Source organism: Bombina bombina, chromosome 12, assembly GCF_027579735.1.
Source record: "Bombina bombina isolate aBomBom1 chromosome 12, aBomBom1.pri, whole genome shotgun sequence".
In the NCBI taxonomy this organism is placed as follows: Eukaryota; Metazoa; Chordata; class Amphibia; order Anura; family Bombinatoridae; genus Bombina; species Bombina bombina.
The window spans coordinates 11,256,354-11,282,834 of record NC_069510.1 but is presented as its reverse complement, the minus strand read 5'-3'; the positions used below and the strand labels follow the sequence as shown (position 1 = coordinate 11,282,834).

The 26,481-nt window shown below is 39.0% G+C and overlaps 1 protein-coding gene across 1 annotated transcript in view; it reads right to left on the bottom strand.

Annotated features, from left to right (window-relative positions):
• Window positions 1-26,481, bottom strand: part of NTNG2 (netrin G2) — a 251,734-nt gene that overhangs the window by 19,029 nt on the left and 206,224 nt on the right. The window contains exon 5 of the mRNA XM_053695408.1: window positions 19,267-19,434. Coding sequence (XP_053551383.1) covers window positions 19,267-19,434 — 168 coding nt within the window. The remainder of the gene's footprint in view (window positions 1-19,266; window positions 19,435-26,481) is intronic.

The window sequence follows — 26,481 nt, the reverse complement described above, 5'->3', positions numbered from 1 at the left end:
CATCGCCGACACCTACCTTCAATTATTAACCCCTAATCTGCCGACCGGAGCTCACCGCTATTCTAATAAATGTATTAACCCCTAAAGCTAAGTCTAACCCTAACACTAACACCCCCCTAAGTTAAATATAATTTTTATCTAACGAAATAAATTAACTCTTATTAAATAAATGATTCCTATTTAAAGCTAAATACTTACCTGTAAAATAAATCCTAATATAGCTACAATATAAATTATAATTATATTATAGCTATTTTAGGATTAACCCCTTAATGACCACAGCACTTTTCCATTTTCTGTCCGTTTGGGACCAAGGCTATTTTTACATTTTTGCGGTGTTTGTGTTTAGCTGTAATTTCCCTCTTACTCATTTACTGTACCCACACATATTATATACCGTTTTTCTCGCCATTAAATTAACTTTCTAAAAATATCATTATTTTCATCATATCTTATAATTTACTATAAAAAATTTTATAAAATATGAGGAAAAAATGGAAAAAAAACACACTTTTTTTAACTTTGACCCCCAAAATCTGTTACACATCTACAACCACCAAAAAGAAAACATGCTAAATAGTTTCTAAATTTTGTCCTGAGTTTAGAAATACCTAATATTTACATGTTCTTTGCTTTTTTTGAAAGCTATAGGGCCATAAATACAAGTAGCATTTTGCTATTTCCAAACTACTTTTTTTCAAAATTAGCGCTAGTTACATTGGAACACTAATATCTTTCAGGAATCCCTGAATATCAATGGACATGTATATATTTTTTTTTAGAAGACATCCCAAAGTATTGATCTAGGCCAATTTTGGTATATTTCATGCCACCATTTCACCGCCAAATGCGATCAAATACAAAAAATCGTTCACTTTTTCACAAATTTTTTCACAAACTTTCGGTTTCTCACTGAAATTATTTACAAACAGCTTGTGCAATTATGGCACAAATGGTTGTAAATGCTTCTCTGGGATCCCCTTTGTTCAGAAATAGCAGACATATATGGCTTTGGCATTGCTTTTTGGTAATTAGTAGGCCGCTAAATGCCGCTGCGCACCACACGTGTATTATGCCCAGCAGTGCAGGGGTTAATTAGGGAGCTTGTAGGGAGCTTGTATGGTTAATGTTAGCTTTAGTGTAGTGTAGTAGACAACCCAAAGTATTGATCTAGGCCCATTTTGGTATATTTCATGCCACCATTTCACCGCCAAATGCGATCAAATAAAAAAAAAACGTTAAATTTTTCACAATTTTAGGTTTCTCACTGAAATCATTTACAAACAGCTTGTGCAATTATGGCACAAATGGTTGTAAATGCTTCTCTGGGATCCCCTTTGTTCAGAAATAGCAGATATATATGACTTTGGCGTTGCTTTCTGGTAATTAGAAGGCCGCAAAATGCTGCTGCGCATCACACGTGTATTATGGCTAGCAGTGAAGGGGTTAATTAGGAAGTTTGTAGGGAGCTTGCAGGGTTAATTTTAGCTTTAGTGTAGAGATCAGCCTCCCACCTGACACATCAGACCCCCTGATCCCTCCCAAACAGCTCCATTCCCTCCCCCACCCCACAATTGTCCCCGCCATCTTAAGTACTGGCAGAAAGTCTGCCAGTACTAAAATAAAAGCTTTTTGGGGGTTTAGGTTTTTTTAAAAAATAAAAAAATAATTCTTCTGCTGTGTAGGACCCCCCTTAGCCTCCAACCTCCCTGATCCCCCCCAAAACAGCTCTGTAACCCTTCCCTATCTGCCTTATTGGGGGCCATCTTGGGTACTGGCAGCTGTCTGCCAGTACCCAGCTTGCACAAAAAAGGGCTTTTTTTTTTTCTTTCTTAGTGTTATTTTTCTTTCTTATGTATTTTTTTTCTGTAGTGTAGCTTCCCCAAACACCCCCCCCCCACCACAAACCCCCACCATCTCATTGATCGTATTTTTTTTTTTATACATTTTTTGAACTGATTGCCTTTTTCTGTAGTGTAGCGGTTCCCACCCGCTCCCACCCCCTGCACGCGCCCGCCCCCCGCCCTCCCGTGCACGCGCGCGCGTCCGTGCGCGCCCCTGGGCATCCCCGCCCACGATCCCGCCCCCCTCCACATCTCCAGGGCCATCGATGGCCGCCACCCGCCTCCCGGTACTGCTCCCACCCACCAACGAAGGAAGCCACCGATCTCCGGTGCAGAGAGGGCCACAGAGTGGCTCTCTCTGCATCGGATGGCTTCAAAAGGTTATTGCAGGATGCCTCCATATCGAGGCATCACTGCAATAACCGGAAAGCAGCTGGAAGCGAGCAGGATCGCTTCCAGCTGCTTTCCACACCGAGGACGTGCAGGGTACGTTCTCAGGCATTAACTGCCTTTTTTTTGAGGACGTACCCTGCACGTCCTCGGTCATTAAGGGGTTAATATTTATTTTACAGGCAACTTGGTATTTATTTTAACTAGGTACAATAGCTATTAAATAGTTAAGAACTATTTAATAGTTACCTAGTTAAAATAATAACAAATTTACCTGTAAAATAAATCCTAACCTAAGATATAATTAAACCTAACACTACCCTATCAATAAAATAATTAAATAAACTACCTACAATTACCTACAATTAACCTAACACTACACTATCAATAAATTAATTAAACACAATTGCTACAAATAAATACAATTAAATAAACTATCTAAAGTACAAAAAATAAAAAAGAACTAAGTTACAGAAAATAATAAAATATTTACAAACATAAGAAAAATATTACAACAATTTTAAACTAATTACACCTACTCTAAGCCCCCTAATAAAATAACAAAGCCCCCCAAAATAAAAAATTCCCTACCCTATTCTAAAATACAAATATTACAAGCTCTTTTACCTTACCAGCCCTGAACAGGGCCCTTTGCGGGGCATGCCCCAAGAATTTCAGCTCTTTTGCCTGTAAAAAAAAACATACAATACCCCCCCCCCAACATTACAACCCACCACCCACATACCCCTAATCTAACCCAAACCCCCCTTAAATAAACCTAACACTACCCCCCTGATGATCTTCCTACCTTGTCTTCACCATGCCAGGTTCACCGATCCGTCCTGGCTCCAAGATCTTCATCCAACCCAAGCGGGGGCTAGACATCCACTGAAGAAGTCCAGAAGAGGGTCCAAAGTCTTCCTCCTATCCGGCAAGAAGAGGACATCCGGACCGGCAAACATCTTCTCCAAGCGGCATCTTCTATCTTCTTCCATCCGATGACGACCGGCTCCATCTTGAAGACCTCCAGCGCGGATCCATCCTCTTCTTCCGACGACTAGACGACGAATGACGGTTCCTTTAAGGGACGTCATCCAAGATGGCGTCCCTCGAATTCCGATTGGCTGATAGGATTCTATCAGCCAATCGGAATTAAGGTAGGAATTTTCTGATTGGCTGATGGAATCAGCCAATCAGAATATAGTTCAATCCGATTGGCTGATCCAATCAGCCAATCAGATTGAGCTCGCATTCTATTGGCTGTTCCGATCAGCCAATAGAATGCGAGCTCAATCTGATTGGCTGATTGGATCAGCCAATCGGATTGAACTATATTCTGATTGGCTGATTCCATCAGCCAATCAGAAAATTCCTACCTTAATTCCGATTGGCTGATAGAATCCTATCAGCCAATCGGAATTCGAGGGACGCCATCTTGGATGACGTCCCTTAAAGGAACCGTCATTCGTCGTCTAGTCGTCGGAAGAAGAGGATGGATCCGCGCTGGAGGTCTTCAAGATGGAGCCGGTCGTCATCGGATGGAAGAAGATAGAAGATGCCGCTTGGAGAAGATGTTTGCCGGTCCGGATGTCCTCTTCTTGCCGGATAGGAGGAAGACTTTGGACCCTCTTCTGGACTTCTTCAGTGGATGTCTAGCCCCCGCTTGGGTTGGATGAAGATCTTGGAGCCAGGACGGATCGGTGAACCTGGCATGGTGAAGACAAGGTAGGAAGATCATCAGGGGGGTAGTGTTAGGTTTATTTAAGGGGGGTTTGGGTTAGATTAGGGGTATGTGGGTGGTGGGTTGTAATGTTGGGGGGGGGGGTATTGTATGTTTTTTTTTACAGGCAAAAGAGCTGAAATTCTTGGGGCATGCCCCGCAAAGGGCCCTGTTCAGGGCTGGTAAGGTAAAAGAGCTTGTAATATTTGTATTTTAGAATAGGGTAGGGAATTTTTTATTTTGGGGGGCTTTGTTATTTTATTAGGGGGCTTAGAGTAGGTGTAATTAGTTTAAAATTGTTGTAATATTTTTCTTATGTTTGTAAATATTTTATTATTTTCTGTAACTTAGTTCTTTTTTATTTTTTGTACTTTAGATAGTTTATTTAATTGTATTTATTTGTAGCAATTGTGTTTAATTAATTTATTGATAGTGTAGTGTTAGGTTAATTGTAGGTAATTGTAGGTAGTTTATTTAATTATTTTATTGATAGGGTAGTGTTAGGTTTAATTATATCTTAGGTTAGGATTTATTTTACAGGTAAATTTGTTATTATTTTAACTAGGTAACTATTAAATAGTTCTTAACTATTTAATAGCTATTGTACCTAGTTAAAATAAATACCAAGTTGCCTGTAAAATAAATATTAATCCTAAAATAGCTATAATATAATTATAATTTATATTGTAGCTATATTAGGATTTATTTTACAGGTAAGTATTTAGCTTTAAATAGGAATCATTTATTTAATAAGAGTTAATTTATTTCGTTAGATAAAAATTATATTTAACTTAGGGGGGTGTTAGTGTTAGGGTTAGACTTAGCTTTAGGGGTTAATACATTTTATTAGAATAGCGGTGAGCTCCGGTCGGCAGATTAGGGGTTAATAATTGAAGGTAGGTGTCGGCGATGTTAGGGAGGGCAGATTAGGGGTTAATACTATTTATGATAGGGTTAGTGAGGCGGATTAGGGGTTAATAACTTTATTATAGTAGCGCTCAGGTCCGCTCGGCAGATTAGGGGTTAATAAGTGTAGGCAGGTGTCGGCGACGTTGTGGGGGGCAGATTAGGGGTTAATAAATATAACATAGGGGTCGGCGATGTTAGGGCAGCAGATTAGGGGTACATAGGGATAACGTAGGTGGCGGCGGTTTACGGAGCGGCAGATTAGGGGTTAAAAGTGTAATGCAGGGGTCAGCGATAGCGGGGGCGGCAGATTAGGGGTTAATAAGTGTAAGGGTAGGGGTGTTTAGACTCGGGGTACATGTTAGAGTGTTAGGTGCAGACGTAGGAAGTGTTTCCCCATAGGAAACAATGGGGCTGCGTTAAGAGCTGAACGCTGCTTTTTTGCAGGTGTTAGGTTTTTTTTCAGCTCAAACTGCCCCATTGTTTCCTATGGGAGAATCGTGCACGAGCACGTTTTTGATGCCGGCCGCGTCCGTAAGCAACTCTGGTATCGAGAGTTGCATTTGCAGTAAATATGCTCTACGCTCCTTTTTTGGAGCCTAACGCAGCATTTGTTTGAACTCTCGATACCAGAGTTAAATTTATGGTGCGGCCAGAAAAAAACCCGCGGAGCGTTAACAGCCCTTTTACCGCCGAACTCCAAATCTAGGCCTTAGGTTACCTTCTCTGCTGTGGCCAATTAGGGACAGTTATAAATAGGCCTCTAGAGTGTGCAGCCAATGGAATATAAGTGTTTTGCACTTTGATTTCTAACAGGAACTGAAAAGCTCATAATTTCAGGGTGGAATTACAGGAAATGGGGGACAAAATAAATAAAGTATATTGCATATATATATATATATATATATATATATATTGTGTGTGATTTATCATTTTATATTACCATCTCAACTGTGTTCCAGTTCAGGAATCCTCAAAATCTGTCCTGTTAGGGAGGCCTGAAAACCAGTGCACTAGACATAAAATACTGACATCTGATCATGTCTGCTAGATTTAATTAACCAGACGGCGAGGATCTCATGCAGTATATATATATATATATATATATATATCTATATATATATATCTATATATTATCTAGTGAACCCTTTTCCCACTGCTGAGGGTCGGAGACAGAACCAGTTAGAGGATGCAAGTCTTGTGAGGTTGGCTTGGGTCATGGTGTAACAGACAGAAGCTGTGCTCAGATGAATAGCCCTGTACTGTGCGCAGCAAGGACTTGTTCTAAACCAACAGTTCACTGTAATCAAATTATCAGAGAGTTGTGACCCATTAGTCAGCAGACAGCGACTCGGCAGCCGCACTTTAATGTGTTTATGATTTGTCCTCTTACTGAAGTGAGTGAATTATACCATGTCCCCTGACAGCAGGGACACTAATTGTAACTGACTGAATAATACAGTTGGCTCAGGGGAGGGAGAGTACAGTATGTAGTGTGATACCGGCACAGACTGTGCCTGCAAATGCACAAGGGCATATAGGCTGCAGAATACCAGGAAATGTACCCCGACTACAGGCAAATTACACAGATCTATTAACCTTTTATGTATTTATTGTGCAGCATCCTACATCACTGCTGTCTAAATTTAACTGGATTTATTAATAATACTCCTGTAATTATTTGGGATATTTTCTTGAATTTTTAGATGGCTTCTGTGTGCCATTAAAGGGACAGTAAAGTCAATTAAACATTCATAATTCAGACAGAGCATGTCATTTTAAACAATTTTTAAATTTGCTTATATGATCAATTTTACTTGGTGTTTTGGTGTCCTTTGTTAAAGATGAATCCTAGGTGACCTCAGGAGAGTGCATGTGTCTTTTTAGCCATCTGGCAGCAGTGTTTGCAAAAATGTTTAAAACAATGTTATACATAGTTACAAACTCTGCTGCCATAAAGTATCTGTAGCATTCTGTGGTAGCTGTGTTTGCAACTATGTAAAATATTGCTATATACATTGTTGCAAACACTGCTGCCAGATAGCTAGACACATGCACGCTCCTAAGCTTACCTAGATTGCTCTTTAACAAATGTATTTATTATGCAAATACTAAATATCAGGAATTAAACACCAAACACTTGAGGAACTTCAAAACGGTTATATTGATAACTTATTGTGCAGGGTTTTGTTATCTCAGAGCAGTCCAGGGATGCACATATGAACCATTATGAGCTTGTTTAGCCAGTGTTCTTTGCTGTGGCCAATCACAGGACAGATGTAAATTAGATGTAAATGAGCACTGCTGTAGCTATAAGGTAAATTACAAGAAATTCAGGCAAAATAAATGGGAGTGCATTGTAATTTAATGTGCATCAGTAACATTTCATGGGGAGCCAAGTTTTGAGCTTAAAATCCTGGTTTCTAACTGTAACATTTGATGTGTTTAAAGAAACTTTAAACACTTTTGAGATGGTAATATAAACTTATAAATCTTATGTATAAAAAAAACTCTGAAATATCCTTTATAATTTATTTCTTTCATGTAATTAGCAAGAGTCCATGAGCTAGTGACGTATGGGATATACATTCCTACCAGGAGGGGCAAAGTTTCCCAAACCTCAAAATGCCTATAAATACACCCCTCACCACACCCACAATTCAGTTTTACAAACTTTGCCTCCTATGGAGGTGGTGAAGTAAGTTTGTGCTAGATTCTACGTTGATATGCGCTCCGCAGCAAGTTGGAGCCCGGTTTTCCTCTCAGCGTGCAGTGAATGTCAGAGGGATGTGAGGAGAGTATTGCCTATTTGAATGCAGTGATCTCCTTCTACGGGGTCTATTTCATAGGTTCTCTGTTATCGGTCGTAGAGATTCATCTCTTACCTCCCTTTTCAGATCGACGATATACTCTTATTTATATACCATTACCTCTGCTGATTCTCGTTTCAGTACTGGTTTGGCTTTCTACAAACATGTAGATGAGTGTCCTGGGGTAAGTAAATCTTATTTTCTGTAACACTCTAAGCTATGGTTGGGCACTTTGTTTATAAAGTTCTAAATATATGTATTCAAACATTTATTTGCCTTGACTCAGAATGTTCAACATTCCTTATTTTCAGACAGTCAGTTTCATATTTGGGATAATGCATTTGAATTAATCATTTTTTCTTACCTTCAAAAATTTGACTCTTTTTTCCCTGTGGGCTGTTAGGCTCGCGGGGGCTGAAAATGCTTCATTTTATTGCGTCATTCTTGGCGCGGACTTTTTTGGCGCAAAAAATCTTTTCCGTTTCCGGCGTCATACGTGTCGCCGGAAGTTGCGTCATTTTTTGACGTTATTTTGCGCCAAAAATATCGGCGTTCCGGAAGTGGCGTCATTTTTGGCGCCAAAAGCATTTAGGCGCCAAATAATGTGGGCGTCTTATTTGGCGCTAAAAAATATGGGCGTCGCTTTTGTCTCCACATTATTTAAGTCTCATTTTTCATTGCTTCTGGTTGCTAGAAGCTTGTTCTTTGGCATTTTTTCCCATTCCTGAAACTGTCATTTTAAAGAATTTGATCAATTTTGCTTTATATGTTGTTTTTTCTCTTACATATTGCAAGATGTCTCACGTTGCATCTGAGTCAGAAGATACTTCAGGAAAATCGCTGTCTAGTGCTGGACCTACCAAAGCTAAGTGTATCTGCTGTAAACTTTTGGTAGCTATTCCTCCGGCTGTTGTTTGTATTAATTGTCATGACAAACTTGTTAATGCAGATAATATTTCCTTTAGTAAAGTACCATTGCCTGTTGCAGTTCCTTCAACATCCAAGGTGCAGAATGTTCCTGATAACATAAGAGATTTTGTTTCTGAATCCATCAAGAAGGCTATGTCTGTTATTTCTCCTTCTAGTAAACATAAAAAATCTTTTAAAACTTCTCTCCCTACAGATGAATTTTTAAATGAACATCATCATTCTTATGATTCTTCTGGTTCAGAGGATTCTGTCTCAGAGATTGATGCTGATAAATCTTCATATTTATTTAAAATGGAATTTATTCGTTCTTTACTTAAAGAAGTACTAATTGCTTTAGAAATAGAGGATTCTGGTCCTCTTGATACTAATTCTAAACGTTTAGATAAGGTATTTAAATCTCCTGTGGTTATTCCAGAAGTTTTTCCTGTTCCTAATGCTATTTCTGAAGTAATTTCTAAAGAATGGGATAAATTGGGTAATTCATTTACTCCTTCTAAACGTTTTAAGCAATTATATCCTGTGCCGTCTGACAGATTAGAATTTTGGGACAAAATCCCTAGAGTTGATGGGGCTATTTCTACCCTTGCTAAACGTACTACTATTCCTACGTCAGATGGTACTTCGTTTAAGGATCCTTTAGATAGGAAAATTGAATCCTTTCTAAGAAAAGCTTATCTGTGTTCAGGTAATCTTCTTAGACCTGCTATATCATTGGCTGATGTTGCTGCAGCTTCAACTTTTTGGTTGGAAACTTTAGCGCAACAAGTAACAGATCATGATTCTCATAATATTATTATTCTTCTTCAGCATGCTAATAATTTTATCTGTGATGCCATTTTTGATATTATTAGAGTTGATGTCAGGTTTATGTCTCTAGCTATTTTAGCTAGAAGAGCTTTATGGCTTAAGACTTGGAATGCTGATATGGCTTCTAAATCAACTCTACTTTCCATTTCTTTCCAGGGTAACAAATTATTTGGTTCTCAGTTGGATTCTATTATCTCAACTGTTACTGGTGGGAAAGGAACTTTTTTACCACAGGATAAAAAAATCTAAGGGTAAAAACAGGGCTAATAATCGTTTTCGTTCCTTTCGTTTCAACAAAGAACAAAAGCCTGATCCTTCATCCTCAGGAGCAGTTTCAGTTTGGAAACCATCTCCAGTCTGGAATAAATCCAAGTCTGCTAGAAAGGCAAAGCCTGCTTCTAAGTCCACATGAAGGTGCGGCCCTCATTCCAGCTCAGCTGGTAGGGGGCAGGTTACGTTTTTTCAAAGAAATTTGGTTCAATTCTGTTCACAATCTTTGGATTCAGAACATTGTTTCAGAAGGGTACAGAATTGGTTTCAAGATGAGACCTCCTGCAAAGAGATTTTTTCTTTCCCGTGTCCCAGTAAATCCAGTGAAAGCTCAAGCATTTCTGAATTGTGTTTCAGATCTAGAGTTGGCTGGAGTAATTATGCCAGTTCCAGTTCCGGAACAGGGGATGGGGTTTTATTCAAATCTCTTCATTGTACCAAAGAAGGAGAATTCCTTCAGACCAGTTCTGGATCTAAAAATATTGAATCGTTATGTAAGGATACCAACATTCAAAATGGTAACTGTAAGGACTATCTTGCCTTTTGTTCAGCAAGGGCATTATATGTCCACAATAGATTTACAGGATGCATATCTGCATATTCCGATTCATCCAGATCATTATCAGTTCCTGAGATTCTCTTTTCTGGACAAGCATTACCAGTTTGTGGCTCTGCCGTTTGGCCTAGCTACAGCTCCAAGAATTTTTACAAAGGTTCTCGGTGCCCTTCTGTCTGTAATCAGAGAACAGGGTATTGTGGTATTTCCTTATTTGGACGATATCTTGGTACTTGCTCAGTCTTTACATTTAGCAGAATCTCATACGAATCGACTTGTGTTGTTTCTTCAAGATCATGGTTGGAGGATCAATTTACCAAAAAGTTCATTGATTCCTCAGACAAGGGTGACCTTTCTGGGTTTCCAGATAGATTCAGTGTCCATGACTTTGTCTTTAACAGACAAGAGACGTCTAAAATTGATTTCAGCTTGTCGAAACCTTCAGTCACAATCATTCCCTTCGGTAGCCTTATGCATGGAAATTCTAGGTCTTATGACTGCTGCATCGGACGCGATCCCCTTTGCTCGTTTTCACATGCGACCTCTTCAGCTCTGTATGCTGAATCAATGGTGCAAGGATTACACAAAGATATCTCAAATAATATCTTTAAAACCGATTGTACGACACTCTCTAACGTGGTGGACAGATCACCATCGTTTAATTCAGGGGGCTTCTTTTGTGCTTCCGACCTGGACTGTAATTTCAACAGATGCAAGTCTCACGGGTTGGGGAGCTGTGTGGGGATCTCTGACGGCACAAGGAGTTTGGGAATCTCAGGAGGTGAGATTACCGATCAATATTTTGGAACTCCGTGCAATTTTCAGAGCTCTTCAGTTTTGGCCTCTTCTGAAGAGAGAACCGTTCATTTGTTTTCAGACAGACAATGTCACAACTGTGGCATACATCAATCATCAAGGAGGGACTCACAGTCCTCTGGCTATGAAAGAAGTATCTCGAATTCTGGTTTGGGCGGAATCCAGCTCCTGTCTAATCTCTGCGGTTCATATCCCAGGTGTAGACAATTGGGAAGCGGATTATCTCAGTCGCCAAACGTTGCATCCGGGCGAATGGTCTCTTCACCCAGAGGTATCTCTTCAGATTGTTCAAATGTGGGAACTTCCAGAAATAGATCTGATGGCGTCTCATCTAAACAAGAAACTTCCCAGGTATCTGTCCAGATCCCGGGATCCTCAGGCGGAGGCAGTGGATGCATTATCACTTCCTTGGAAGTATCATCCTGCTTATATCTTTCCGCCTCTAGTTCTTCTTCCAAGAGTAATCTCCAAGATTCTGAAGGAATGCTCGTTTGTTCTGCTGGTAGCTCTGGCATGGCCTCACAGGTTTTGGTATGTGGATCTGGTCCGGATGGCCTCTTGCCAACCATGGACTCTTCCGTTAAGACCAGACCTTCTGTCGCAAGGTCCTTTTTTCCATCAGGATCTGAAATCCTTAAATTTAAAGGTATGGAGATTGAACGCTTGATTCTTGGTCAAAGAGGTTTCTCTGACTCTGTGATTAATACTATGTTACAGGCGCGTAAATCTGTATCTAGAGAGATATATTATAGAGTCTGGAAGACTTATATTTCTTGGTGTCTTTCTCATCATTTTTCTTGGCATTCTTTTAGAATACCGAGAATTTTACAGTTTCTTCAGGATGGTTTAGATAAGGGTTTGTCCGCAAGTTCCTTGAAAGGTCAAATCTCTGCTCTTTCTGTTCTTTTTCACAGAAAGATTGCTATTCTTCCTGATATTCATTGTTTTGTACAAGCTTTGGTTCGTATAAAACCTCTCATTAAGTCAATTTCTCCTCCTTGGAGTTTGAATTTGGTTCTGGGGGCTCTTCAAGCTCCTCCGTTTGAACCTATGCATTCATTGGACATTAAATTACTTTCTTGGAAAGTTTTGTTCCTTTTGGCAATCTCTTCTGCCAGAAGAGTTTCTGAATTATCTGCTCTTTCTTGTGAGTCTCCTTTTCTGATTTTTCATCAGGATAAGGCGGTGTTGCGAACTTCTTTTGATTTTTTTACCTAAAGTTGTGAATTCCAACAACATTAGTAGAGAAATTGTGGTTCCTTCATTATGTCCTAATCCTAAGAATTCTAAGGAGAAATCGTTGCATTCTTTGGATGTTGTTAGAGCTTTGAAATATTATGTTGAAGCTACTAAGTCTTTCCGTAAGACTTCTAGTCTATTTGTTATCTTTTCCGGTTCTAGAAAAGGCCAGAAAGCTTCTGCCATTTCTTTGGCATCTTGGTTGAAATCTTTAATTCATCTTGCCTATGTTGAGTCGGGTAAAACTCCGCCTCAGAGGATTACAGCTCATTCTACTAGGTCAGTTTCTACTTCCTGGGCGTTTAGGAATGAAGCTTCGATTGATCAGATTTGCAAAGCAGCAACTTGGTCCTCTTTGCATACTTTTACTAAATTCTACCATTTTGATGTATTTTCTTCTTCTGAAGCAGTTTTTGGTAGAAAAGTACTTCAGGCAGCGGTTTCAGTTTGAATCTTCTGCTTATGTTTTTCATTAAACTTTATTTTGGGTGTGGATTATTTTCAGCAGGAATTGGCTGTCTTTATTTTATCCCTCCCTCTCTAGTGACTCTTGTGTGGAAAGATCCACATCTTGGCTAATCATTATCCCATACGTCACTAGCTCATGGACTCTTGCTAATTACATGAAAGAAAACATAATTTATGTAAGAACTTACCTGATAAATTCATTTCTTTCATATTAGCAAGAGTCCATGAGGCCCGCCCTTTTTTTGTGGTGGTTATGATTTTTGTATAAAGCACAATTATTCCAATTCCTTTTTTTATATGCTTTTGCACTTTATCACCCCACTTCTTGGCTATTCGTTAAACTGAATTGTGGGTGTGGTGAGGGGTGTATTTATAGGCATTTTGAGGTTTGGGAAACTTTGCTCACTAGCTCATGGACTCTTGCTAATATGAAAGAAATGAATTTATCAGGTAAGTTCTTACATAAATTATGTTTTTGTTCCCTTTCCCTGTAATTCCATTCTGAAATTGTGAATTTTTCAGTTCCTGTTAGAAATAAAGTACTGAGAACTGTTACATACCATACAGCCATTGGCTGCTCACTCTAGTGACCTATTTATACCTGTCCCTAATTGGCCATAGCAGAGAAGGTAACCTAAGTTACAATATGGCAGCTCCCATTGTTTTATAGACAATAAAACTTTACACTTATTTTGTCAATATTTAAACAACTAATGAAGCTTTAAAAGATACATCTACATATTATTCTCAGACTAATCTTCTCTTTGACTGCATCATTCTATCTAGTGTTAAGTGTTTAATGTCCCTTTAATGTATTGGGCTTGTGATATGACATGTAACTCGGGTTCATGAAGCTAATACAGAGAGGCTGATGTCATTGTGCACCAACACTATTAACTAGATTACAAGTGTTGCGGTACGTCTTTTAATGCTGAAAAAAATGGCAATTCCAGTGTAATGGCCAGGAATGCATATTAAGAGTCATGTCGGTATAGCTGTAACGCAAGCATTTTAGCCTGTAACGCAACATCCATTCCGCACTCAAAAGAAAATCACTTTTTTGTGTGGGATTTTCATAGCGCTGGTATTACAGGTTGTGCGTTCCGCTTAAATGCTTGCGTTACAGCCTATACCGACACAATCCATACCGCCATCTGAGTGCAGTATTAATGGATTTTGCAAACCAAAAATGTTTCACAAAACTCATAACTAAACTGTTACAAAGTACACTAACGCCCATAAACTACCTATTAACCTCTAAATTGCCACCCTCCCACATCGCAAACACTATATAAAGCTATTAACCCCTAATCTGCTGCTCCCTGACATCACCAACACTATAATAAAGTTATTAACCCCTAAACCTCCAGCCTCCCACAACGCTGCCACTAAATAAACCTATTATCCCCTAAACCTCCGGCCTCACAATAAACCTATTAACCCCTAAACCTCCGGCCTACCCCATCGCCGCCACTAAATAAACCTATTAACCCCTAAACCTTCGGCCTCCCAATAAACCTATTAACCCCTAAACCTCCGCCTCCCCACATCACCGCTACTAAATAAACCTATTAATCCCTAAACCGCCAGCCCCCACATCGCTAAACACTAAATTAAACTATTAACCCCTAAACCTAACACCCCCCTAACTTAAAACTAAAATTACAATATAACTACCTGTGAAATAAACCTAACATTAAACTGTAAATTAACCTAACATTACTATTCTAATAAAATAAAAAAATACTACCAATTAAAAAAAATCTAAAATTACAAAAATAAACACTAAATTACGAAAAATAAAAAACACTAAGCTTACAAAAAATAATAAACAAAATTATCAAAAATAAAAACAATTACACCTAATCGAATAGCGCTATAGAAATAAAAAAGCCCCCCAAAAAATAAAATCACCCCCTAGCCTACAATAAACTACCAATAGCCCTTAAAAGGGCCTTTTTTGGGGCATTGACCTAAGTTAAACAGCTCTTTTACCTGTAAAAATAATACAAAGTCCCCCCAACAGTAAAACCCACCACCCAACTAACCCCTGAAAATAAAAAACCTAACTCTAAAAAAAATCTAAGCTACACATTGACCCTAAAGGGGCATTTGTATAGGCATTCAGCTCTTTTTCACTGCCATTAAAAGGTCATTCAGCTCTTTTACAAAAGCCCTAATCTAAAAAATTACACCTAACACTAACCCCATAAAATCTACTCACGGTTTCTGAAGTCCGGACATTCATCTTTATCCAGGCGGCGAGAAGTCTTCATCCAGGACACCTTCATCCATCCCAGGGGCGTCTTCTATCATCATCCCGGTGGCGCAAAGCTATCCTGGAAGCCGATCCAATTCTGCGTGGAGTGTCCTCTTCATACGGTCATAGCCAATAAGTTTTCAGTAGCTCTCATCCTATTGGCTGTTTTGAACAGCCAATAGGATTTCAGAAGTTCTCATTCTACTGGCTGATTTGAATTTGAAGAATCAAATCAGCCAATAGGAATGTAAGGTACGCCATTTTGAAACGGCTACCTTGCATTCAACTTCAGTGTACGGCGGTGACCGTATGAAGAGGACGCTCTGCGCAGGATGGGATCAGCTTCCAGTATAGTTCCGCTCTGCCCGCCGGGATGAAGATAGAAGACGCCCTGGAGATGGATAAAGGTGTCGCCGTCTGGATGAAGACTTCTCGCCGCCTGTATGAAGATGGATGTCCGGACTTCAGGAGCCGTGAGTGGATTTTATGCAGTTAGTGTTTTTTTTTTTTGTTTTTTTTTTTAAGATTATGCCTTTGGGCTTTTGTAAAAGAGCTGAATGCCCTTTTAAGGGCAGTGAAAAAGAGCTGAATGCCCTTTTAAGGGCAATGCCTAACAAATGCCCCTTTAGGGGCAATGGGTAGCTTAGGTTTTTTTTTTAGAGTTAGGTTTTTTATTTTCGGGGAGTTGGTTGGGTCGTAGGTTTTACTGTTGGGGGGACTTCAAATTATTTTTACAGGTAAAAGAGCTGTTTAACTTTTAAGGTCCTTTTAAGGGCTATTGATAGTTTATTGTAGGCTAGGGGGGGTGTTTTTATTTTGGGGGGGCTTTTTTATTTTTATAGGGCTATTAGATTAGGTGTAATTGGTTTTTATTTTTGATCATTTCGTTTATTTTTTGTAAGCTTTGTGTTTTTTTATTTTTCTTAATTTAGTGTTGATTATTTTTTGTAATTTCAATTTTTTAACTGGTAGTATTTTTTTATTTTATTAGAAAGCTAATAAGGGGATTGGAGAATTTAACCTATGAGGAGAGGCTAGCCAAACTGGGTCTGTTTTCTTTAGAAAAAAGGCGCTTAAGAGGTGACATGATTACTTTATATAAATATATTCAAGGCCCATATACAGAGATGGCAGAAGCTCTGTTTATTCCAAGAAAATTATTTGTGACCAGAGGTCACAATTTATGGTTGTAGGAAAGGAGATTTAATCTCCTGCAACGGAAACGTTTTTTCACTGTAAGAGCAATAAAAGTTTGTATAGGTTGAACTCGATGGACTTCGGTCTTTATTCAACCTCATCTACTATGTTACTATGTAATGTTAGGTTTATTTATTTCTTAAGACTCAGTGAGTCCACGGATCATCAATTACTGTTGGCAATATAACTCCTGGCCAGTAGGAGGAGGCAAAGAGCACCTCAGCAAAGCTGTTAAAGGGACAGTCTACACCAGAATTTTTATTGTTTTAAAAGATAGATAATCCCTTTATTACCCATTCCCCAGTTTTGCATAGCCAACACAGTTATATTAATATACTTTTAACCTCTGTGCTTATCTTGTATCTAAGCCTCTGCAAACTGCCCCTTTATTTCAGTTCTTTTGACAGACTTGCAGTTTAGCCAATCAGTGCCTGCTCCCAGATTACTTCACGTAGAACGTTTATTACACAACTAAGATGTTGTGCGGGCTCTAACATTTTTTTCTGCAGGCTACGAAGGACTTTCGTCAGTCTTCTGCCCTGTTTGTTTGCTTTTCTGGTAAACGTAAAGGCCAGAAAGCTACGGCCACTTCTCTTTCTCTCTGGTTGAGAAGTATAATTTGTATGGCTTATGGGACTGCTGAGAGAATTATAGCTCATTCCACTAGGGCGGTTTCTTCTTCTTGGGCCTTTAAGAATGAGGCCTCTGTTGAACAGATTTGTAAGGCTGCAACTTGGTCTTCTTTGCACACGTTTCCCAAATTCGATAAATTTGATACTTTTGCCTCGGCTGAGGCTTCTTTTGGGAGAAAGGTTTTGCAAGCTGTGGTGCCTTCTGTTTAGGTTACCTGTCTTGCCCTCCCTTATCATCCGTGTCCTCTAGCTTGGGTATTGATTCCCAACAGTAATTGATAATCTGTGGACTCAGTGTCTTAAAAGAGAAAACAAAATTTATGCTTACCTGATACATTTATGTATTTCTTGACACGGTGAGTCCACGGCCCTCCCTGTTTTTTAGGCAGTTTTTTTTTTTATATATTAACCTCAGGCACCTCTGCACCTTATTTCCTTTCTCTCCTTTTCCTTCGGTTGAATGACTGGGGGTTGTGGGAAGGGAAGTGATACTTAACAGCTCTTCTCTGGTGCTCTTTGCCTCCTCCTGCTGGCCAGGAGTGATATTCCCAACAGTAATTGATGATCCTGTAGACTCACAGTGTCAATAAATAAATAAATGTGTCAGGTAAGCAGAAATTTAGTTTTTTATTTCACAGGTAAGTTTTTATTTAATTTAAGATAGTTATATTGTAATTTTAAGTTAGGGCGAGTGTTAGGTTTAGGGGATAATAGTTTTAGTGTTTTGCAATGTGGGGGGGCTGGCGGTTTAGGGGTTTATAGGTTTATTTAGTAGTGGCGATGTGGGGGCTGGAGATTTAGGGGTTAAAATGTTTATTTAGTGGCGGTGATGTGGGAGGCTGGAGGTTTAGGGGTTAATAGGTTTATTTAGTGGAGGCCGGAGGTTTAGGGGTTAATAACTTTATTATAATGTCGGCGATGTTGGGGAGCTGCGGATTAGGGGTTAATAACTTTATTTCGATGTCGGGGAGTGGCACATTAGGGGTTAATAATTGTATTTACTGTCGGGGATGGCGGATTAGGGGTGTTTAGACTTGGGGTTTATGTTAGGGTGTTTTTCCCCCCATAGACATCAATGGGTTGCGTTATGGAGATTTTTCATTCCGCACTTCAGGTGTTAGGTTTTTTTTCTAACACTCTCTCCCCATTGATGTCTATGGGGGAAAGCATGCAAGAGCACGTCAAATCAGCCCTTGAATTTTGTGCGGTATGGAGCTTAACGCCGCCATATCGCACGCACAAGGAGGCTTTTTAGTAACTCGTAATGGCAACGATATGGAGGGTGAAATAACGCAACTTTTTTAGTGTAAAACTCGTAACCTAGGTATATGTTTGTTGTATGTGTGTGTTTTTGCTCTGCCCAGTGATTTGTTCAATCAAACCACACACACAGACACACACAAATATGTATACACATAGACATGCATAAAGATGCATAAATATACTTAGACACACAAAAAACATGTATATGTATATATAGAAACACACAAAAAAATATATATATATATATTGACACACATACACAGATAAAAATGCACAAATATGCATAGCCCCCACAAACTCTTGCACATAGACATACAAAGATGCATAGGCACAAACATACTCTCATACACAAAAGTGCATAAACACACGCACACACAATTATCTGTAAAGACGCATAACTATACATTGGCAAACACAGAAGCGCACATAGTTTGAGACATACAAAAATGCAAAAGCGTATACTCTCACACAAGTACGTAAATACACACAAATATGTGTAAAGACACAAATCTGTTGCAGTGCATAGGCCTAGGTGCATAAATACACTCCATGACACACACACACAGTCATAGGCACACATATTCACAAACACACACACACACAGTCATAGGCACACATATTCACAAACACACTCACACACACAGTCATAGGCACACATATTCACAAACACACACACACAGTCATAGACACACATATTCACACACAGTCACAAACACACTCACACACACAGTCATAGGCACACATATTCACAAACACACTCACACACACAGTCATAGGCACACATATTCACAAACACACTCACACAGTCATAGGCACACATATTCACAAACACACACACACAGTCATAGGCACACATATTCACAAACACACACACACAGTCATAGGCACACATATTCACAAACACACACACACAGTCATAGGCACACATATTCACACACAGTTACAAACACACTCACACACACAGTCATAGGCACACTTATTCACAAACACACTCACACACACAGTCATAGGCACACTTATTCACAAACACACACACACACACAGTCATAGGCACACATATTCACAAACACACACACACACACAGTCATAGGCACACATATTCACAAACACACACACACACACACAAAGGCCTAGAAAAGGCCTTCCCTTTTAACTCACCTATACAGACATTTTCATCGTCCATCTCAGCAGTGAGATTACGGTAAAACCCGAGCCTGCAGTGCTGGCAGTGTTGTCCTCGTGTATTGTGCTTGCAGCTGACACAAGTGACCACATTCAGGAAGTCGATATAGCTACAGCGATTGGAGTGTCCATAACACTCGCAGTCTGTAAAATTAAGAAAACTTGCTCATTAAAATGCCAACAAAAATTACGTTTGAGAAACAAAACTCAAGCAATTAAATGAAATGAGCAATGAAACCACAAAAATGGCAAAAAAGGAGAGAAAGCAAAATAAAAACTGTAAAGTGATGAAGCATGCAGATGGGATGAAATAGATATGGGAAGCCCGCTGTCACGTCACCATATCAAGCAGCTCAGATGGAAGTCTCTTCTGGAAAACTCTAGACCTTCACATCCGCACGTGGGATCCTGTAGTGTGTGGTCAGCAATATTGTGAACATTTGCTAATAGTGACAGATATTCATAACCTGAGATACCATTTGGTGCCTTAACTGGTTTTCACAATCAGCAGTTGTTGCACATGTGCCTAAGGAGAAGAATGATGACTTTGGTATTTAAATAAACATTTAGATTTGAGGAGCTTCAAACCTTTTCTATGAATACACCAGCTGTTTTGTTCCAGGAGTATTATCGTATACCGTTTGTGTTGGACTTACCACCTGGAAATATTTTATGCAGCACATACTGTATTATTTTGTTCCAGAAGTGCTGCCTACTACAGTTTTGTGTCAGATGTAGTGCTCTATATACAGAAGTATTAGTGCCAGAAGTACTGGCTGATACCGGTTTGTGTCGGATGTACTGCTATATATACAGAAGTATTAGTGCCAGAAGTACTGGCTGATACCGGTTTGTGTCGGGTGTACTGCTATATATACAGAAGTATTAGTGCCAGAAGTACTGGCTGATACCGGTTTGTGTCGGATGTACTGCTATATATACAGAAGTATTAGTGCCAGAAGTACTGGCTGATACCGGTTTGTGTCGGGTGTACTGCTATATATACAGAAGTATTAGTGCCAGAAGTACTGGCTGATACCGGTTTGTGTCGGATGTACTGCTATATATACAGAAGTATTAGTGCCAGAAGTACTGGCTGATACCGGTTTGTGTCGGATGTACTGCTATATATACAGAAGTATTAGTGCCAGAAGTACTGGCTGATACCGGTTTGTGTCGGATGTACTGCTATATATACAGAAGTATTAGTGCCAGAAGTACTGGCTGATACCGGTTTGTGTCGGATGTACTGCTATATATACAGAAGTATTAGTGCCAGAAGTACTGGCTGATACCGGTTTGTGTCGGATGTACTGCTATATATACAGAAGTATTAGTGCCAGAAGTACTGGCTGATACCGGTTTGTGTCGGGTGTACTGCTATATATACAGAAGTATTAGTGCCAGAAGTACTGGCTGATACCGGTTTGTGTCGGGTGTACTGCTATATATACAGAAGTATTAGTGCCAGAAGTACTGGCTGATACCGGTTTGTGTCGGATGTACTGCTATTTATACAGAAGTATTAGTGCCAGAAGTACTGGCTGATACCGGTTTGTGTCGGATGTACTGCTATATATACAGAAGTATTAGTGCCACAAATACTGGCTGATACCGGTTTGTGTCGGATATATGTATGTGTATACAGTGTGTATGTGTGTGTATATATATATATATATATATATATATATATATATATATATATACACACTTTTGTGCCAGAAGTACTGCCTGATACCAATAGGGCTGCCATCTTTAGGTCAGGCCTAATCAATTTTTTTTTTTTTGTACATAAATGGGGACTTCAGGTATAGTTAAGCAACTTTGATGTTGGGCTTTCCAGGACCCGCACATTTATTCACACCAGGTGATCACTAATACCTGGCTAATAAAAAAAAAGCCCCTCATCAGATGATGACACATGGATGTCATTCACAGTTAAGGCTTTGAATAGATGATTACCAGAAGCATACAGTTTTAAACAACTTTCCAATATATTTCTATTATTTTAATTTGTTTCATTCTTTTGTATCATTTGTTGAAAAACATACCTAGGTAGACTCGGGAGCTGACTGCTGATTGGTGGCTTAACCTATATACCTTTTTTTTTCCCCATTGGCTTACCAACGTGTTCAGCTACTTCCCAGTAGTGCATTGCTGCTCCTTTAGCAAAGGATACCAAGAGAATGCAACAAAATTGACCATAGAAGTAAATTGGAAAGTATTTTAAAACTGTAAGCTTTATCTGATTATTTTGGGTTTTATATTCCTTGAGATTTATATTCCTTTAAATGCTAAATTTTTAAAATGACTTTAGAGATGATCCTCAATAAATATATATAATAATAAGTATATTTATGTTTTTATAAAATGTATTCATATTTATTTTTTATTGTAGGATTTTATTTTAGGTTAATGCTAATTATGAAGGATTTCATGAGCTGTGAAAAGAGGTGTGCAAGTAGCTTGCAGATATAATAATGCTCTCAGTACTGGGCGTGCTCTACTGTGTAATGACAGGAGTGAGCTTGTGACTTTGTAGGACTTCCCCGGTGCAACTCTCATTTCCGGCACCTATATCTTGTTCTCTTATGTTCTTCTTACCTTTAAAAGTCTTGAGCAAAATTTTAGTTGCAGTGGTTGGTGACTGGTCATGGACAACAGTGTTCTTTGGCGAAGCTTAAATGAAAATAAGACACTTATCTGTAATCATTCCAAGTCTATCAAGAAACAGTGTCTACTCTATACAGGAAGCCGATGCTACTATAGACAGCCAGTTGTACTCTAGACAGGAAGCTGATGCTACTATAGACATCCAGTTGTACTCTAGACAGGAAGCTGATGCTACTATAGACATCCAGTTGTACTCTAGACAGGAAGCTGATGCTACTATAAACAGCCAGTTGTACTTTATACAGGAAGCTGATGCTACTATAAACAGCCAGTTGTACTTTATATAGGAAGCTGATGCTGCTATAGACAGTCAGTTGTACTCTAGACAGGAAGCTGATGCTACTATAAACAGCCAGTTGTACTTTATACAGGAAGCTGATGCTACTATAGACAGTCAGTTGTACTTTATACAGGAAGCTGATGCTACTATAAACAGCCAGTTGTACTCTAGACAGGAAGCTGATGCTACTATAAACAGCCAGTTGTACTTTATACAGGAAGCTGATGCTACTATAAACAGCCAGTTGTACTTTATACAGGAAGCTGATGCTGCTATAGACAGTCAGTTGTACTCTAGACAGGAAGATGATGCTACTATAAACAGCCAGTTGTACTTTATACAGGAAGCTGATGCTACTATAAACAGCCAGTTGTACTTTATACAGGAAGCTGATGCTACTATAGACAGTCAGTTGTACTCTAGACAGGAAGCTGATGCTACTATAAACAGCCAGTTGTACTTTATACAGGAAGCTGATGCTACTATAAACAGCCAGTTGTACTTTATACAGGAAGCTGATGCTACTATAGACAGTCAGTTGTACTTTATACAGGAAGCTGATGCTACTATAAACAGCCAGTTGTACTTTATACAGGAAGCTGATGCTACTATAGACAGGTAGCCAGTCGTACTCTAGAAAGGTAACCAGTCGTACTCTAGAAAGGTAACCAGTCGTACTCTAGAAAGGTAACCAGTCGTACTCTAGGCAGGTAGCCAGTCGTACTCTAGGCAGGTAGCCAGTCGTACTCTAGGCAGGTAGCCAGTCGTACTCTAGGCAGGTAGCCAGTCGTATTCTAGGCAGGTAGCCAGTCGTACTCTAGGCAGGTAGCCAGTCGTATTCTAGGCAGGTAGCCAGTCGTATTCTAGGCAGGTAGCCAGTCGTACTCTAGGCAGGTAGCCAGTCGTACTCTAGGCAGGTAGCCAGTCGTACTCTAGGCAGGTAGCCAGCCGTACTCTAGGCAAGTAGCCAGCCGTACTCTAGGCAAGTAGCCAGCCGTACTCTAGGCAAGTAGCCAGCCGTACTCTAGGCAAGTAGCCAGCCGTACTCTAGGCAAGTAGCCAGCCGTACTCTAGGCAGGTAGCCAGCCGTACTCTAGGCAAGTAGCCAGCCGTACTCTAGGCAAGTAGCCAGCCGTACTCTAGGCAAGTAGCCAGCCGTACTCTAGGCAAGTAGCCAGCCGTACTCTAGGCAGGTAGCCAGCCGTACTCTAGGCAAGTAGCCAGCCGTACTCTAGGCAGGTAGCCAGCTGTACTCTAGGCAGGTAGCCAGCTGTACTCTAGGCAGGTAGCCAGCTGTACTCTAGGCAGGTAGCCAGCTGTACTCTAGGCAGGTAGCCAGCTGTACTCTAGGCAGGTAGCCAGCTGTACTCTAGGCAGGTAGCCAGCTGTACTCTAGGCAGGTAGCCAGCTGTACTCTAGGCAGGTAACCAGTCGTACTCTAGGCAGGTAGCCAGCTGTACTCTAGAGACAATTGTACTCTAGAGAGAGAGAGCCAATTGACAATCCTACTTTAGACAAGTAGTCAATCCAATTCTAGACAGCTGAAGTTGCTAATCCTATTTTAGACAGGTAGCCAATACTGGTGTAGGCAATCATACTCTAGACAGGCAGCTAGTCTATAGACAGCAAGCTAGTGCAACATACTATAGACAGGCAGATAGTATTGCTATAGACAGGAGGTTAGCTGTACTCTACACATCTAGTGTTGACAAGAGAATAGGCATATTGTAGGCACAGTCACAGCTACTAGACAGGAATCTCTTCTTACTATTAATAGGGGGTCAGATGTACCCTATACTAGTTGCTAGGCCACTACTTTCCATAGAAATAAGTGAATAAACATTGTGTCCCTGAGCAGGCTGCAGAGGCCGGCATGAATTTACAGCTTTGCTTCACGCTGAAATCAGTTTGTCATTCCCCTCTGTAATTATACATTTTCTTTTCTTTTTACAGTCACTTGATATGGCTAAATTATTGTTCTGTTAAAATACAATCTGCCAGATTACGAGTGGAGTGCTATTTAGTGCTTTCGCTACAGCGCTAATTGCTCTAGAAGTAACCTTTTTTATGCTAGTCGGGTAGCACTTGTATTATGAGTTGAAAGTAAAATGTTATCACTTGTAGAATATGTTCTATTTATTCAAAAATATATATACAAGAAGACCAAAGAGAGCACTCGCCGTTGTAATCGTGAAAAAAAGTTTTATTCTAGTGAACGTTTTCGGGGAGTGACCTCGTCCTCGGACTATTACAACAAATGCAATCTATTATATATATACACACACAGAACATATTCTGCTATGTACATACTGTATGTCTGTATCTGTACATATGTATTTATGTGTATGTATGTCTGCAAATACATATATACACATATAAATACATAAATACAAATGTACAGATATATAGACATCTTTAGACATGTGTATATATATATGTATCTCTATAATAAAGCCCTTTGCCTGCCTTTTTTGATATCATCTGTTTGAGCCCTTATAACTTTTTTGTGCAATATTTTTTAAAATAATTTTTATTAGATGGTGTTATGGGTGTAACTGTACTATGTAATGTATGTTTATTAGACAGTTTTATTGTGTGTTACTGTACTGTGTAATGTATATTTATTAGTGTTATTATAAGTGTAACTGTACTGTGTAATGTATATTTATCAGAGTGTTATGAGTGTAACTGTACTGTGTAATGTCTATTTATTAGATAATGTTATTATGAGTATAACTGTACTCTGTAATGTATGTTTATTAGATGGTGTTAAGAGTGTAACTGTATTGTGTAATGCATGTTTATTAGACAGTGTTATGAGTGTAACTGTACTGTGTAATGTATATTTATTAGACAGTGTTGTTATGAGTGTAACTGTATTGTATAATGTATGTTTATTAGATGGTGTTATGAGTGTAACTGTATTGTGTAATGCATGTTTATTAGACAGTGTTATGAGTGTAACTGTACTGTGTAATGTATATTTATTAGACAGTGTTGTTATGAGTGTAACTGTATTGTATAATGTATGTTTATTAGATGGTGTTATGAGTGTAACTGTATTGTGTAATGCATGTTTATTAGACAGTGTTATGAGTGTAACTGTACTGTGTAATGTATATTTATTAGACAGTGTTGTTATGAGTGTAACTGTACTGTGTAATGTATATATATTAGACAGTGTTGTTATGAGTGTAACTGTACTGTGTAATGTATATTTATTAGATAGTTTTATTATGAGTGTAACTGTACTGTGTGATGTATATTTATTAGATAGTGTTATATGTGTAACTGTACTGTGTAATATATATTTATTAGATAGTGTTATTATGTGTGTAACTGTACTGTGTAATGTATTGTTATTAGATAGTGTTATGTGTGTAACTGTACTGTGTAATGTACAGTATGTTTATTAGACAGTGTTAATGAGTGTAACTGTATTGTGTAATGTATATTTATAAGATGGTGTTATTATGTGTGTAACTGTACTGTGTAATGTATATTTATTAGACAGTCAAAAAATCTAAAAACTCAGCAGCACAACCAAGGTAGACTGTATTCAAACTTTATTCAGTACCAGGAGGAAAAAACATGACGTTTTGGGCTCAATTGCCCTTAATCATATGACCTTATTACAATATACACCTCTTTTATATACGTCACCACAGGTGTAGCTATTTACAAATTTACCTGATCTCTCAAACGAATTCTCCAATTCAAGCGACACCTAGTGGTCTGTAAGTAGTAATACATGTTTCAATTTAAAAACAAATCAATTTTAACAGTGTTACAACCTGATATTAGACTACCTATCACATAGATACACAATTATGTATCAATATGCAACTTAGCAAAATAGATCTATATACAGAGGAAGAAAAAGAAACTTTTTCTAATTAAACCCAAGTTATAGCAGTTCTAGAATGACTCACTACAGATTCTCAGGGAATTACATGAAGATATTGAAATCTAACTCATGGTTCATACCTTTTTGGATACCTGCAATCTAATTTATAGATCCACATGGATTTGCGCCTTTTTAGAATTAATTCCCTATCACCCCCTCTACGTGGGACTGGGATGTGGTCTATAATCTGAAATTGTGCCTCATGAACTAGTGGTAAATATCTCTGGGGTACCCCTTACTGCCGCAGTAGAAGAAGTATTAAATAGAGGACTCTTTTTGCCCTAGTAAGAACAGGATTTAAACAAACTGTTTAGGAATTTGAAAATTAAGT